The sequence below is a fragment of the Lycium ferocissimum genome, chromosome 6 (genome assembly GCF_029784015.1).
Source record: "Lycium ferocissimum isolate CSIRO_LF1 chromosome 6, AGI_CSIRO_Lferr_CH_V1, whole genome shotgun sequence".
NCBI classification, from domain to species: domain Eukaryota; kingdom Viridiplantae; phylum Streptophyta; class Magnoliopsida; order Solanales; family Solanaceae; genus Lycium; species Lycium ferocissimum.
Window position 1 is genome coordinate 71,708,269 of NC_081347.1, and position 15,563 is coordinate 71,723,831.

Consider the following 15,563-nt stretch of genomic DNA (forward strand, 5'->3'; position numbering starts at 1 on the left):
TTGGTGGGATAAAGTAATTTTGGGACTAAATAATACTCATTACCAAACGCAGGATAAAATAATTCCATGGGATATCCCGAGATTATTATCCTTATCCCACCAACCAAACGACTCCACAGTGTTTAATCAATGACTTCACAGTGTACAACTGCATGATTTTTGTGAATTTTGTGAATTTTTTGTGTCTCTGGTTATATTTCGAGTTTAGATTGTTTGAGGCTTGAAGTGAACAGAGCACATAAATAGTATGTAGAATCATGAATGCCCAGTGTACTAGTGCATGGTGTTTGTGATTGGGTTGTCTCTGGTTATGTTTCAGATTTGAGAATATCAATCTCTCTGTTTCTCTCTCATACAGAGTACAGTAATAGTGTGTACGATCATGAATGTGCAGGATACAACTGCATGCTATTTGTGATGCTCTGACTTTGTGATTTTTTTGTATGTCTGGTTATATTTCAGATTGTTGAGGCTAGAAGAAGTAAAGAGAACAGGAGCAGGAGGTCAAAAAGATCCCTATGTTTATGTGGTAAGTTAATCAATCAATCATTAATATGCATAGGTTCTGTTAGTCTACTTTTTCTAAGTTGAAATATTAAGTACTTGTTCTATTCCAATATGTTTGATATAATTTGACTTGGATGGAAAAGAAGATTCTTGAAATTTATAGGGCTCTAATATGTCTAGCAATTGTGCAGTTATAAGACTTATGAAACTATCTTAACTATGTTATAGCATTTGTGCTATATAAAACTTTTCATTAAAGAAGTATAGAAAACGTTTCATTTTTTTTTTAAAACGGCCTAATAACAAAATATTGTCAAACAAAATGGGACAGAGAGAGTACTTTATGTAAAAAAGAACTCTTTTATGTTAATTAGACTAGACACAAAGTCTAAAAGAAAAGTATACTTTTGAAACTTATGGTCTTAAATGTGAATATATGTATGATTGTAAGATTTTTGACACTTTGTAGTCTTAAATATGTTATAACATTTATCTAACTATAAAAAAATTTCATTAATAATAAAATAAAAAATCTAAGTTAAATTGCTTCTAAATTTAGAAAAGGAATTTTTTTTAGAACTGGTCATTGCAATATTCACCTTTAAGAGGAAAATCTTCACTTATCATTCTAACAAAGAATAGAAGAGGAGATGGTAAAATGTTGGAACCTGTACCATTTAAGAGCACAGTGTAGTTGCAACTACTACATCAAAAGTTCAGTCTTTCATTTGTCATTATATTTTTAAAGCTAAAGTTCTATAAATTGTTAATCAATTTTTATGATGAGATTCAATTCTTTGTTGATATCTATCCCCAATCAATTAAGACACATCAAATAGAATCAAATATGCATTAGTGTTTGAGAAAACAGCTAGACTATAGTGTTAGCCAGATTTACTAGTTTACACCTTTAGCAAGAAAAATATAATTAAAGATCATCTATTTGCTGCATGCGTTATCATCATCTTTACATGATTGAAGGTATGGTGAATAATGTTTTTAATTTCGGCACAGATTTTGCTCCATTTCTTTCAGAATCATTTTGTCTAATGTTTTGTCTTTTTGGTGCAGATAAGTTGATTAGGTAGACAAAACTCAAATAGAGGTGGATCGAGTTGGTAGATTCCACTGGAAAATAAAACCTTGCCACAAGAGAGGCTGGATATATTTTTTATATAAATAAATCAGTATAATTCCAAAGTTATTGTACTAGAGTATATTTCCAAAGTATATTGTACTAGACTAGCCAATCCATGCCAGCCAAAATGGTGATTTACTGATTTACTTTGTATTGCGTCTTTTACCCCCAGTATCATAGCTAAGTAAGTATCATAGCTAAGTGTTCAGTATTGTGCCGACATACTTTGAAAACTTAATACTACCTCCGTCTCAATTTATGCGACATAGTTTGATTGGATACGAAGTTTAAAAAAGAAAGGAACTTCTAATACTTGTGGTCTAAAACAAGCCATTGATAAAGTGTGGTTGTTAATTATTTCATTAAGGGTAAAATGAGAAGTTTTCAATTAAATTATTTCTAAATGTAGAAATCAGTGGCGGAGCCAGGATTTTCGCCGAGAGGGTTCAAAATATAAAAAAGTAAACATACGAAGAAGCCTAAGGAGGTTCAACATCTATTATATATATATATAAAAAATAATTTTAATCTTGTAAAAACAGTGTTTTTTTCGCCGAGGGGGTTCGGATGAACACCCTCGGCTCTATGTGGCTCCGCCACTGCAGATAGTAGTGTAGTACTGTGATTTCAACAGTTGATGCTACAATTGGGCCCAAATAGAACCTCTAAAACTACTTAGCTAACATAAACTTCAATCATATTTACCATCACAATTGCTGCAAATAAAGCAGTCATATGAGTTCAGAACTAAATTAACTTCAATACCTCTGACGAGAAGCCATTTTGAAGAGTTCGACCCCTATTAATGAAACCGCCAACAAGAATGGTGATGCCATCCACTGTCACAAAAGTGACTGAATCATGCCTCTTCGCAATTGCTGCGGAGTGGAAAACTCTTTCATCTTGTCTCCTATTTAACGAGAGGCAACAAAATATCACATGATTGGATTTCCAACAAATGCCTTGTCACACGAAATAAATAATACAGTATGCTAGTTTCATTAAAGCACTTCTAGACTAAGACAAGATTATGAATTAATATGCTTGCATATGAGCGGTCCAATAGGGGCATCCAGGTGCAAAGAAAATTAATCCTTTTATCCGACATCTCACAGAAAAGAACCCAAAAGAAGGCCTTCAAACTGAGCTATGCTAATTAGTTCTGGAAAACGGGATCATTGCCAACACAAAATATCCAAATAAGGTTCTATGAGCTGATGGATTCACCACAAGATTTTATTGCTACAGTTATAACACTTATGTATGCAACTTGGAAAACAATCCAACAAAAAGAACATTACTAGAACCATGTTTCTTACTGATCAATGGAATAAAACATGGAAAAGATCATAAAAATTTGTTTGGCTACTTGAGAGACAATCAGAGCAAAATTTTGAAATCCACTTATCATCTGCGACTTGATTAAATTAAAAAAAAAAAAAAAAAACATTTTTTAAACGACTTGTGAGATTAACAGTGTTATACAGAAATAAATAATGTGCCTCTAAGATCCAACATATCCACAAAATGAGTGTTCTAAAACTGTGAATTTTAAAATGTAACTTTTGGTCATATAGAAGTAAATAAGACTAGAAACAACCTGAAAGATGGTGCAAGTAGCACACTTCAAGGAAAAAATATGAGAGGTCGCTGATATGGTTTAGTCAAGTCCTAATAGAACTCCAAATGCACTAAGTTATTTAATATTTAAATTGAATTAACCCGGAGTTGAATCAGTGAAGAGGATTCATAGTCCGACCGCACTAATTTGGGATTGAGCATTTTATTTTTTTGATCAAACTTGGGATTGAGCATTGTTGATTAACAGATTGATTTATTGATTGATAGGACAAAGTGTTGCACTTAAAACTACTTGCTAACTTTCCAGCACCCTAGAAAAGATCCAGTAAAGTGTCTGAGCAAGTAAATTCAAATCTAACTTCGAGAAATCCATATTTCCTCACGATGTGATCCATAACCGACTCAAAAACGTTTTAAAATTTGACAGGAAAAAAAGGAACTACTAGTTTGCTGGCTTTATCATGCTCTAACAAACTGCTTGAAAATTAAGAAGAACAAAAGGGTGTGGTCATGAAGTGGGAGGAGAACCATGGGGTCTCAGGTTAACATCCCAGCAAAGGCAAAGAAATACAAGGTAATTTCTTTCCATCTGCCTAAACCTTGGTGGGCAAAGTTACCCGGTGCCTATACTGATGAGAAGTAACAAGTACACGGTGGAATTGCGCGCATGCTGGTCTGGACACCATAGTCGACAAGGACAAATACTCTAATTCCAACTTCATTCAAGAATAACAACAACAACAACATACCCAGTGAAATCCCACAATGTGGGATCTGGGGAGGTTATAGTGTACGCAGACCTTACCCCTATCTCGCAAGATAGGGAGGCTGTTTCCGAAAGACCCTACCAAGAGAAACACGAATATACTCATTCAAGAATAAGTATATTCAAACTCCCTGAATTCGATGAATTACTATCTCAAGAATCTTATACTGGACTCTCCAAAAAATGTTGGTGCACCCGTGTCGATCCTTCAAAAATACACTACTTTTGGAGGATTCAACATGCAACTGGTAGCATATTCGAAGAGTCCAAGCAACATAGCCCTGTTTAACAGACTTATCAAAGAAAATTCCAACTTTCATACTAGAATAAGTTCATTAACCCCCTGAATTAGATGAATTACTACCTCAAGAATCTTATACTCCCTAACTAACAAGAACAACATACCGAGTTTAATCCAACAAAGTGGGGTCTGGGGAGGGTAGAGTGTACACAGACCTTACCCCTACCTTGTGGAGGTAGAGAGGCTGTTTTCGAAAGACCCTCGGCTCAAGTAGTAACTCATCTCAAAGCAGTTTTAAAAATAAAATACTAAAGTAAAGCATACTCCCTAACTAACAAACTTATCAAAAAAATTCCAACTTTCATTCAAGAATAAGTATATTCAACTCCCTGAATTCCACAAATTACCACCTCAAAGTCTTATACTCCCTATTTAACATACTTAACAACAACAATAACAAAAATCAGTAACAGTGCTCAGTCCAAAAACTAACTTAGAAACAACAACAACAAGAAGCCCAGTATAATCCCACCATGTGGGGTCTGGGGAGGGTAGAGTGTATGCAGACCTAACCCCCACCTTGAAAGGTAGGGCGGCTGTTTCCAAAAGACCCTCGGCTCAAGAGAGGAAAACAAGAGGAAAACAAGACGAAAGGTCAGATAGGGCCAAGCATATTGAAAACAATATGATAACAACGAATACCAAAAACTTACTTAGAAACAAAACTAGAAAAATGTTACTCCTCTGTTTCAATTGATTTGTCTTACTTTCCTTTTTAGTCTTTTTCAAAAAGAATGCTTCTTTCCTTTTTTGACAACTCTTTAATTCCAACTTTCCATATGGCATGTTTAAGATCACAAGATTAACAGGCATTTTAATACATTCTACATATCTTTAGTTAACAACCACAAGATTCAAAAGTCTGCTTTACTTTCTTGAACTTCGCGTCCAGTCAAACTACGACAAACAAATTGAAACGAAGGGAGTACTTAAATACGATATTAAACTAAAAAAATGTTAACAGATTTTACAAATAACAAAGACTTCAAGTAAAGGGTAAAAATTTACTCTTTAGCAGTTAAACCTCCAACACCCAATTGCTTGCTTCCATCACCAGTTTCAACTTTCATCAACCACCAATCATACAAGTAAACCTGCAAAATTTTAAAAATGAAATTACATTAACCTCTACTGAGTATATAATTGAAATGTAACTAAGGGAAAATTTAATACTTCCTCTGTCTCAATTTATGTGGCACCTTTCCTTTTAAATCTATATCAAAAAAAAATGTCACCTTCCTATAATTACAAACAACTCAAATTAAAAATTCTCATTTTACCTTACTAAAATGATTTATAGCCACATAAATATCTAAGCTTTATTTGAAACCACAAATTTCAAAAACCTTGGTCTCACATAAATTGAGACAGAGTGAGTAGAAAAAAACTATTACTTCCGTCCCAATTTATACGAGGGTATTTGAATGGGCATAAAGTTTAACAAAGAAAGTAATACTTTTGAATCTTGTCAAGAAAATTTTGGGCTAAAAATCATTTTATTAAGGTAAAAAGATAAATTTTTGAGTTTAACTGTTGTTAAATATAGAAAAATGTCATTCTTTTTTAAACCGATTAAAAAAGTAAAGAGTATCACGTAAATTGGAACGCAGGTCCTCCCTCCCTCCATCCTAATTTATGTGGCATCATTTAACTTGTAAATTATGTCATAAAGTTGAATTATTTCTAAAAAATGAAAGATGACGTTCTTTTTTAAGCATATAAAAAGAAATGTTATACATAAATTGAGATAAATAAATGACATTCTTTTTTAAACATACAAAAAGAAATGTGACACATAAATTGAGACAAATAGAGTTAAAACAATATATATTATTAAACAAATAAAGGGAAAAGAAGATAGTACTTCTCTGAGGAAGGAAGAAGAGAGAATGGAACTATTTGGTGGAGTCATTTGATAAGATGATCAGAATGAAAAATGCTTCAATTGCAACGGAAAATAAAACCCTAAACCAAAATAAAAAACTCAAGATTGTTTTCTGGTTTAAGCGCCAAAAAAACATATAAAGGGTCAGCTAAAAGACTAAATTAGTCCTTAACTATAGTGAGTAGGGGTATTTTGGTCATTAGGATGTAATCATGAACAGAAATGGTCCTTTATGTTTGTAGGATTGGAGCAGTTTAAAAGGACTATTTGTGTTCATTGTTATATTATTTTATGTACTTTGTCAACAAGGCGTATTAAAAGGGTTGGTCAACTTCTCTAAATGATAGTATTGTAAAATTGCAATTTTGACGGAAGTCTAATGTATAGGCGGATTTAGGATTTGAATATATTGGTTTAAGTTAGAAATTCTAGCTAATACATTTGATTTGCTATGTTCAAAATTTATTATTAGTGTTTATTTTAAGAATTTTTTTAACACATGCACAATCTAAACTAAAATTACTGGTTCGGATGGACCATCAACTTATGTACTACATCCGCCTTTGACCACATACTAACCAAGAAGCATAATAAATAGCATACTCCCTCCGTCCCAAATTTATGTACTCCCTCCATCCAGTTTTGCTTGTCCATCATATTAAAAATAGTTGTCCAATTTTATTTGTTTACTTTAGAAAATCAAGAGATAATTTACCACTTTTTTCTTATTTTACCCTTAGTACTTATCAAAATTTTCAATTCCTTTTTCCAACACTTTGGAATGATACTAGTCAAACTTGGCTTAATAGGAAAATTTTGGCTCCAAAACTAACTTTTTATGGGGAATATGTGAATTGTTGGAACCCATTGCTTAATTAGTTGGTTGCTTAACCTGACGGACGGAAAGATGACAGCGTTAGGTCGAAGAAGAGTTTCGAGAAGCTTCTTCGTATCGTCTTGAGAAAAAGCTGCAGAGGTTTTTTTTCTTCTCTAAGACGAGTATTGGGGTTTTTGAGTTGTATGTATGGAGGAAGGAGAGAAGGGGATTAGGGCAAATACAAATGAAGCACCTATTTTCCTGAGGAGAAGGGTAAAAGTTACGTATCTAATCCCAATTCAGGATTAAATTTCATTTCATGCCCATTTGTGTCCTTTTCCCTTTTTTTCTTTTTTTTAAATTCTTGGTACGGAACGCTAGCCTTCACAACGTGACTCCGAATATTGTCGGACTATAATGCGAATATCGAACACAAATGACAAGACAAAAAGTTTAACTAGAAATTGTGCAACCAACTAATTAAGCAATGGGTTCCAACAATTCACATATTCCCCATAAAAAGTTAGTTTTGGAGCCAAAATTTTCCTATTAAGCCAAGTTTGACTAGTATCATTCCAAAGTGTTGGAAAAAGGAATTGAAAATTTTGATAAGTACTAAGGGTAAAATAAGAAAAAAGTGGTAAATTATCTCTTGATTTTCTAAAGTAAACAAATAAAATTGGACAACTATTTTTAATATGATGGACAAGCAAAGCGGATGGAGGGAGTACATAAATTTGGGACGGAGGGTATGCTATTTATTATGCTTCTTGGTTAGTATGTGGTCAAAGGCGGATGTAGTACATAAGTTGATGGTCCATCCGAACCAGTAATTTTAGTTTAGATTGTGCATGTGTTAAAAAAAAATTCTTAAAATAAGCACTAATAATAAATTTTGAACATAGCAAATCAAATGTATTAGCTAGAATTTCTAACTTAAACCAATATATTCAAATCCTAAATCCGCCTATACATTAGACTTCCGTCAAAATTGCAATTTTACAATACTATCATTTAGAGAAGTTGACCAACCCTTTTAATACGCCTTGTTGACAAAGTACATAAAATAATATAACAATGAACACAAATAGTCCTTTTAAACTGCTCCAATCCTACAAACATAAAGGACCATTTCTGTTCATGATTACATCCTAATGACCAAAATACCCCTACTCACTATAGTTAAAAGGACTAATTTAGTCTTTTAGCTGACCCTTCATATGTTTTTTTTCGCGCTTAAACCAGAAAACAATCTTGAGTTTATTTATTTTGGTTTAGGGTTTTATTTTCCCTTGCAATTGAAGCATTTTTCATTCTGATCATCTTATCAAATGACTCCAGCAAATAGTTCCATTCTTTCTTCTTCCTTCCTCAGAGAAGTACTATCTTCTTTTCCCTTTATTTGTTTAATAATATATTTTTTTTAAAACTCTATTTGTCTCAATTTATGTGTCACTTCCCTTATTATCTGTTCCAAACAGAATAATTTTACTTTATCACATAATTTACATTCACATAACTATTGGACCACAAATTTTACAAGTCATCCCATTTTTTTTAAAATTCCGTGCCTGGGAGGACCTACCTTTCAATTTACGTGATACTTTCTATTTTTATTTTTTTAGTAGGTCAAAAAAAGAATGACATTTTTTTATATTTAGTAATAATTAAACTCAAAAATTTATCTCGTTACCCTTAATAAAATGATTTTTAGCCCAAAAATCTCTTTGGCTCATTTTAGATGACAAGATTCAAAAGTATTATTTTCTTTCTTAAACTTCATACTCAGTCAAACAACCCTCGTATAAATTGGGACGGAAGTAAAAGATTTTTAAAATTTGTGGTTTCAAACAAAGTTTAGATATTTATGTAGCTATAAATTATTTTATTAAGGTAGAATGAGAATTTTTAAGTTAAGTTGTTTGTAATTATAGGAAGGCGACATTCTTTTTTATTACAGACTAAAAAGGAAAGGTGCCACATAAATTGAGACAGAGGAAGTATTAAATTTTCCCTTAGTTACATTTCAATTTATATACTCAGTAGAGGTTAATGTAATTTCATTTTTTACAATTTTGCAGGTTTACTTGTATGATTGGTGGTTGATGAAAGTTGAAACTGGTGATGGAAGCAAGCAATTGGGTGTTGGAGGTTTAACTGCTAAAGAGTAAATTTTTACACTTTACTTGAAGTCTTTGGTATTTGTAAAATCTGTCAAACGTTTTTTTAGTTTAATATCGTATTTAAGTACTCCCTACGTTTCAATTTGTTTGTCATAGTTTGACTGGACGCGAAGTTTAAAAAAGTAAAGCAGACTTTTGAATCTTGTGGTTGTTAACTAAAGATATGTAGAATGTATTAAAATGTTCTTTAATCTTGTGATCTTAAACATGTCATATGGAAAGTTGAAATTAAAAAGTTGCCAAAAAAGGAAAGAAGCATTCTTTTTTAAAAAGACTAATAGATTGATACAGAGGAGTAACATTTTTCTAGTTTCGTTTCTAAGTAAGTTTTTGGACTGAGCACTGTTACTGATTTTTGTTATTGTTGTTGTTAAGTATGTTAAATAGGGAGTATAAGATTTTGAGGTAGTAATTTGTGGAATTCAGGGAGTTGAATATACTTATTCTTGAATGAAAGTTGGAATTTTTTTGATAAGTTTGTTATTTAGGGAGTATGCTTTACTTTTGTATTTTATTTTAAAACTGCTTTGAGACGAGTTACTTGAGCCGAGGGTCTTTCGAAAACAGCCTTTATACCTCCACAAGGTAGGGATAAGGTCTGCGTACACTCTACCCTCCCCAGACCCCACTTTGTTGGATTATACTCGGTATGTTGTTCTTGTTAGTTAGGGAGTATAAGATTCTTGAGGTAGTAATTCATCTAATTCAGAGGGTTAATAAACTTATTCTAGTATGAAAGTTGGAATTTTCTTTGATAAGTCTGTTAAACAGGGCTATGTTGCTTGGACTCTTTGAATATGCTACCAGTTGCATGTCGAATCCTCCAAAAGTAGTGTAATTTTGGAGGATCGACAGGGGTGCAACAACATTTTTGGAGAGTCCAGTATAAGATTCTTGAGATAGTAATTCATCGAATTCAGGGAGTTTGAATATACTTATTCTTGAATGTAGTTGGAATTAGAGTATTTGTCCTTGTTGACTATGGTGTCCAGATCAGCATGCGCGCAATTCCACCGTGTACTTGTTACTTCTCATCAGTATAGGTACCGGGTAACTCTGCCCACCAAGGTTTAAGCAGATGGAAAGAAATCACCTAGTATTTCTTGCCTTTGCTGGGATGTTAACCTGAGATCTCATGGTTCTCCTCCCACTTCATGACCACACCCTTTTGTTCTTAATTTTCAAGCAGTTTGTTAGAGCATGACAAAGCCAGCAAACTAGTAGTTCCTTTTTTTCCTGTCAAATTTTAAAATGTTTTTGAGTCGGTTATGGATCACATCGTGAGGAAATATGGATTTCTCGAAGTTAGATTTGAATTTACTTGCTCAGACACTTTACTGGATCTTTTCTAGGGTGCTGGAAAGTTAGCAAGTAGTTTTAAGAGCAACACTTTGTCCTATCAATCAATAAATCAATCTGTTAATCAACAATGCTCAATCCCAAGTTTGATCAGAAAAATAAAATGCTCAATCCCAGATTAGTGTGGTTGGACTATGAATCCTCTTCACTGATTCAACTCCGGGTTAATTCAATTTAAATATTAAATAACTTAGTGCATTTGGAGTTCTATTAGGACTTGACTATCAACTCCGGGTTAATTCAATTTAAATATTAAATAACTTAGTGCATTTGGAGTTCTATTAGGACTTGACTAAACCATATCAGCGACCTCTCATATTTTTTCCTTGAAGTGTGCTACTTGCACCATCTTTCAGGTTATTTCTAGTCTTATTTACTTCTATATGACCAAAAGTTACATTTTAAAATTCACAGTTTTAGAACACTCATTTTGTGGATATGTTGGATCTTAGAGGCACATTATTTATTTCTGTATAACACTGTTAATCCCACAAGTGGTTTAAAAAATGTTTTTTTTTTTTTAAAAAAAAAAAAAAAAAAATTAATCAAGACGCAGATGATAAGTGGATTTTCAAAATTTTGCTCTGATTGTCTCTCAAGTAGCCAAACAATTTTTTATGATCTTTTCCATGTTTTATTCCATTGATCAGTAAGAAACATGGTTCTAGTAAGGTTCTTTTTGTTGGATTGTTTTCCAAGTTGCATACATAAGTGTTATAACTGTAGCAATAAAATCTTGTGGTGGATCCATCAGCTCATAGAACCTTATTTGGATATTTTGTGTTGGCAATGATCCCGTTTTCCAGAACTAATTAGCATAGCTCAGTTTGAAGGCCTTCTTTTGGGTTCTTTTCTGTGAGATGTCGGATAAAAGGATTAATTTTCTTTGCACCTGGATGCCCCTATTGGACCGCTCATATGCAAGCATATTAATTCATAATCTTGTCTTAGTCTAGAAGTGCTTTAATGAAACTAGAATACTGTATTATTTATTTCGTGTGACAAGGCATTTGTTGGAAATCCAATCATGTGATATTTTGTTGCCTCTCGTTAAATAGGAGACAAGATGAAAGAGTTTTCCACTCCGCAGCAATTGCGAAGAGGCATGATTCAGTCACTTTTGTGACAGTGGATGGCATCACCATTCTTGTTGGCGGTTTCATTAATAGGGGTCGAACTCTTCAAAATGGCTTCTCGTCAGAGGTATTGAAGTTAATTTAGTTCTGAACTCATATGACTGCTTTATTTGCAGCTGTTGTGATGGTAAATATGATTGAAGTTTACGTTAGCTAAGTAGTTTTGGAGGTTCTATTTGGGCCCAATTGTAGCATCAACTGTTGAAATCATAGTACTACACTACCATCTATAGTTTGTCAAACTTGATGGAAGACAATATGACACAGCAGAGTTGCATGCACATTTTGTACATATTTTTTCACATCAACTTGGTGTTTATTAATGAAACTTTTTGACTTGTAAAAAATTTTCACATTACTGTCCAATGGGTCCTGTCTTGTTCATTTATTTTTGCTTACCTCTTTTGAAGTTTATTCTCCTCTCCATAATTTCTTCTGATCTTTCTTCAGCTATCACTCTTTTTACAGACAGACTTTAGTCTTTTTCTGCTTTTGCGGTTTTAACTAACTCCTCGATGAACTTAAAACAGGAAGGAAATCCTGCTAAATCATACCCCCTCCGTCTCAAATTACTTGTCGTCTTTACTAAAAATATTTGTCTCAAAATACTTGTCATTTTGAAAAATCAAGATAAAATTAAGTAGTTTCTTCCCATTTTACCCTTTTGTATTAATTACATTTAAGAGCGCATTGATGGAGTTGGCATAGATACAACAACATACCCAGTATAATCCCATGGTGAAATGTTTTAAGAGGGTAAAATAGTCAAATGCTACCCTTATTAATGCTTTATTAAGGGGCGTGTAAATGAAAAACATGACAACTATTTTGAGACGGAGGGAGTAAAAAGGACTCTCCAAAACGAGCATAAGCATGTTAGTTACAAATTAGAATAAAGTCATGTTTTGTGATTATGAAGATAATAAACAGAACTTTCAAACCAACAGGTTTGCAATCTGTTCCTTTTTGGATTTCCATACGACTGGCAAGAATATTCTGCTCTATCATTTGGAGAATCAACTAATGAGGATGCAGACTTTGGAACTTCTGATTTCTCAGATTCAGTAAACGGATCAGCTGATCGCGCAAGTAGCTCCGCTTCTATGTCTATTGATCATCTTTCCGCCAATGCTTTACGAGATCTTTTACTATCGACTGGTCCAGAAGCCCGCAAGCTAAGAAAGAGTATTTTTAATGAAATAGTGCAGAAATATGGTACCAATCCTTTTAAGGGTGGTGAAGCTAACCAAAAGAGTGGTAATCCGGTCACAACTGAAAATCCTTCACCGAATGGAAGTCCTAGTCAAAAGAAGAAAGCTAAAACTAGCCAGAAGCAAGAGGATAGCTGTATACCAGATGCGAAATCTGGAGAAGAAGACTTTCAGGAAGCTACTCCCGGGGATATGCCAAAAAAAAGTTTTTTGGGTAAAATACTGTATAAAAGTGGTGGCAGTGCTTCTATTGATGGTGAAAATTCTTGTTTGAACAAAAACATTGGTAATCAAGTCATAATCACAGGTCCTTCACTGGATGAAACTCCTCGTCAAATGAAGAAAACTGCAGTTAATTTGAGGAAAGAAGATGATAACCATGTGCTTCAGAAATGTAATGACGAGAGGGGAGCACTCATCGATAAGAATGGCTTAAGTAGCAGCCCCCGTTTAACAAGAGGTAAAGCTAGCCTATATAAGAAAACCAAAGTTGACCAGAAGCAAGAAGATAAGAGAGATGTGCACAAAGTAGAATCTGGACAAGGAGATTTTGGGATAGTAAACCATGCTACTAGCTCGAGTAATGGTCCGTTGACTAGAAGTAGAGCTCAAAAACAAGTTAAAAGAACACGTTCAAGAAGGAAATAGATACTTGTGAAGGTGTTATGGGAGTTTTGTTGTGCAGATTAGCTACCCGTGGATATTAATCTGGAAGTTCCTTAATTCATTATGGATTTGTCACTAGTCCTAAGGGAGACTAGGGAACAACTCTCTGACTGTTTAAATTAAGGTTATGTTGTCGTTTTTGTTATGGATTACATCACACCTCCTGAATTTTGTTTTATCAAATGGTCCATTCCTAGGACTACACATGATCTTTTGCGATGCTGGTGTGAATACAATTCCTTATTACCTTTTTTTTTTTTTTTTTTTTTTGTTAAAAAAAAAAAAAAAAACATTGCATCTCCTGTCTCTTGTTGTGTATGTCAATCTGGCATTTCAAGTTTATCCATGTTGTTTTCCTCATAAGAAGATCGTCATCGCGCTTGGACCAAGAGGTATGAAGAAGATTAAGCAGAGTCTCATCATGTGACAAGGTACTTCAACATAGCTAATGCTGTATTGCACTTTGTCAAAGTAAGTTCATTATGTTTGTAAATTCAGCACAGATATTTCTCGTTCTTTCATCTTCATTTCGTCTAATGTTGTTCCAGCCTTCTATTTCTTTTTGCTGCAGATAAGTTGACAAGGTATACAGCACTATAACATAGGTATATCAAGTTGGTAAATTCACAGGAAGTTAATTTTGCCCCAAGAGGCTGCATGTATGTATCAAAACATATAATAACATGATATATTTTATAATTAAGACCAAAAGTATAGTTGCAATTTTATTAGACAATTCATGCCAACCAAAATGGTGAGTTACTTTTAAAGCACTGTTTGTGACGAATGCATACGACTTCCATCAAAATTGCGCTTACAATATTATTATGTAATATTAAGAGATAGTTGACCAAAACTTTGTCGACAAAATCTATGGTATTCTGACCCACCATAATTGGAACAGACACAATTAACTAGTCAATAAAAGACTCCAAACCATAGGGAAAGGGCAAGAAGCAACTTTAATGTCAAAGCCATATTGAAGAAACAAAGAAGTTTCAAGTCCCCTCTACAAATTCTATCTACTTGGCATATTTCTCGCCCTCCTTTCTTCAACCATCTGCACTTACACAAATTTTGTCCTAAGTTTTCTTATACATCAAACATTGTGAACAAAGATATAATCCATGGGTAAATACACGGAGATGGTGGATGTAGACGTGAGAATAGTAGCTCGGTTTCATTCTCATTGTCCTCAGACTGGTCGAATGTACTATCATCCACCTTCTAACATCCACGGCAATGCTTCAGATTTTCCTCGCCGTGGCCAAATGAGAAACTTGTGTTTATTGATCACCGCAATCAAGAACCAAACTCTATGGAGAGTTGTGGTGTCAAGACTTCCATGCATGTTGACACTGCAGACTTCATCGTTCACACATTGGACTAAGCCCATGTATGTATGACTATTAGTATTTTTTTATTTTGTAAAAGATTGAAAGTGAAAATGTGATGGATTGGCATGTCATGTTTGTTTTATATACACTGACTGTCAGTTTATGTAAGTTAAATCCTTGTTTTGTTGGGTGATCATTCTATGTTTGCAGTCTTCTCAATATTGTATATTATGTTTATACTTGGTGGAAGCATAGGAAAGAAAGAAGAAGACCAATGTGTGATCCAAAGTCAAAAGCATACTATCATACATATAAAACATGGTTTGTGATTGTTTGTTGATCTAGTTTGTATATATGGATTGTATGAATTGAAAAGATACATACTAGTGTATAATTGCAGATGCTTGTTGCGCCATTTTTTTTCCCCCTTTCGTGGCGACTGCAAATAGATCGCCACAAATATTCTGCAACTTAATAGTATAATCGCCACAAAATGTTACTTTCTGTGCCAAATACAAGAGTCTACCACCAAACTATTGCTTTTTGTGACGATATTCTTGAATCGCCACAAAAGAAATTAAAGAGATTGCCATGCGACAGAAAACCTCATACTGATTGCCTGCATACACAAAGAAATGAACTAATTTGGAGTTTCCTTTTTCCAGGAAATGATGCA

General features: G+C 33.6%; 2 protein-coding genes across 2 annotated transcripts; one reads left to right on the forward strand and one right to left on the reverse strand.

Annotated features, from left to right (window-relative positions):
- Positions 1-2,378: 2,378 nt before the first annotated feature.
- On the reverse strand, positions 2,379-6,292 carry LOC132060998 (protein EMBRYO DEFECTIVE 1674-like). Its single transcript, XM_059453885.1, has 3 exons — positions 6,158-6,292; positions 5,302-5,387; positions 2,379-2,555 (listed from the first exon to the last, which is right to left on the reverse strand). Exons 1-3 carry the CDS (start codon positions 6,203-6,205, stop codon positions 2,393-2,395), a joined length of 297 nt encoding a protein of 98 aa, XP_059309868.1. The 5' UTR covers positions 6,206-6,292; the 3' UTR covers positions 2,379-2,392.
- A 1,876-nt stretch (positions 6,293-8,168) lies between these two features.
- Positions 8,169-13,810, forward strand: LOC132060307 (kinetochore-associated protein KNL-2 homolog). Its single transcript, XM_059453284.1, has 4 exons — positions 8,169-8,374; positions 9,077-9,162; positions 11,596-11,740; positions 12,621-13,810. The coding sequence occupies exons 1-4, from the start codon at positions 8,327-8,329 to the stop codon at positions 13,530-13,532; spliced, it is 1,191 nt and encodes a 396-aa protein (XP_059309267.1). The 5' UTR covers positions 8,169-8,326; the 3' UTR covers positions 13,533-13,810.
- Positions 13,811-15,563: the final 1,753 nt, after the last annotated feature.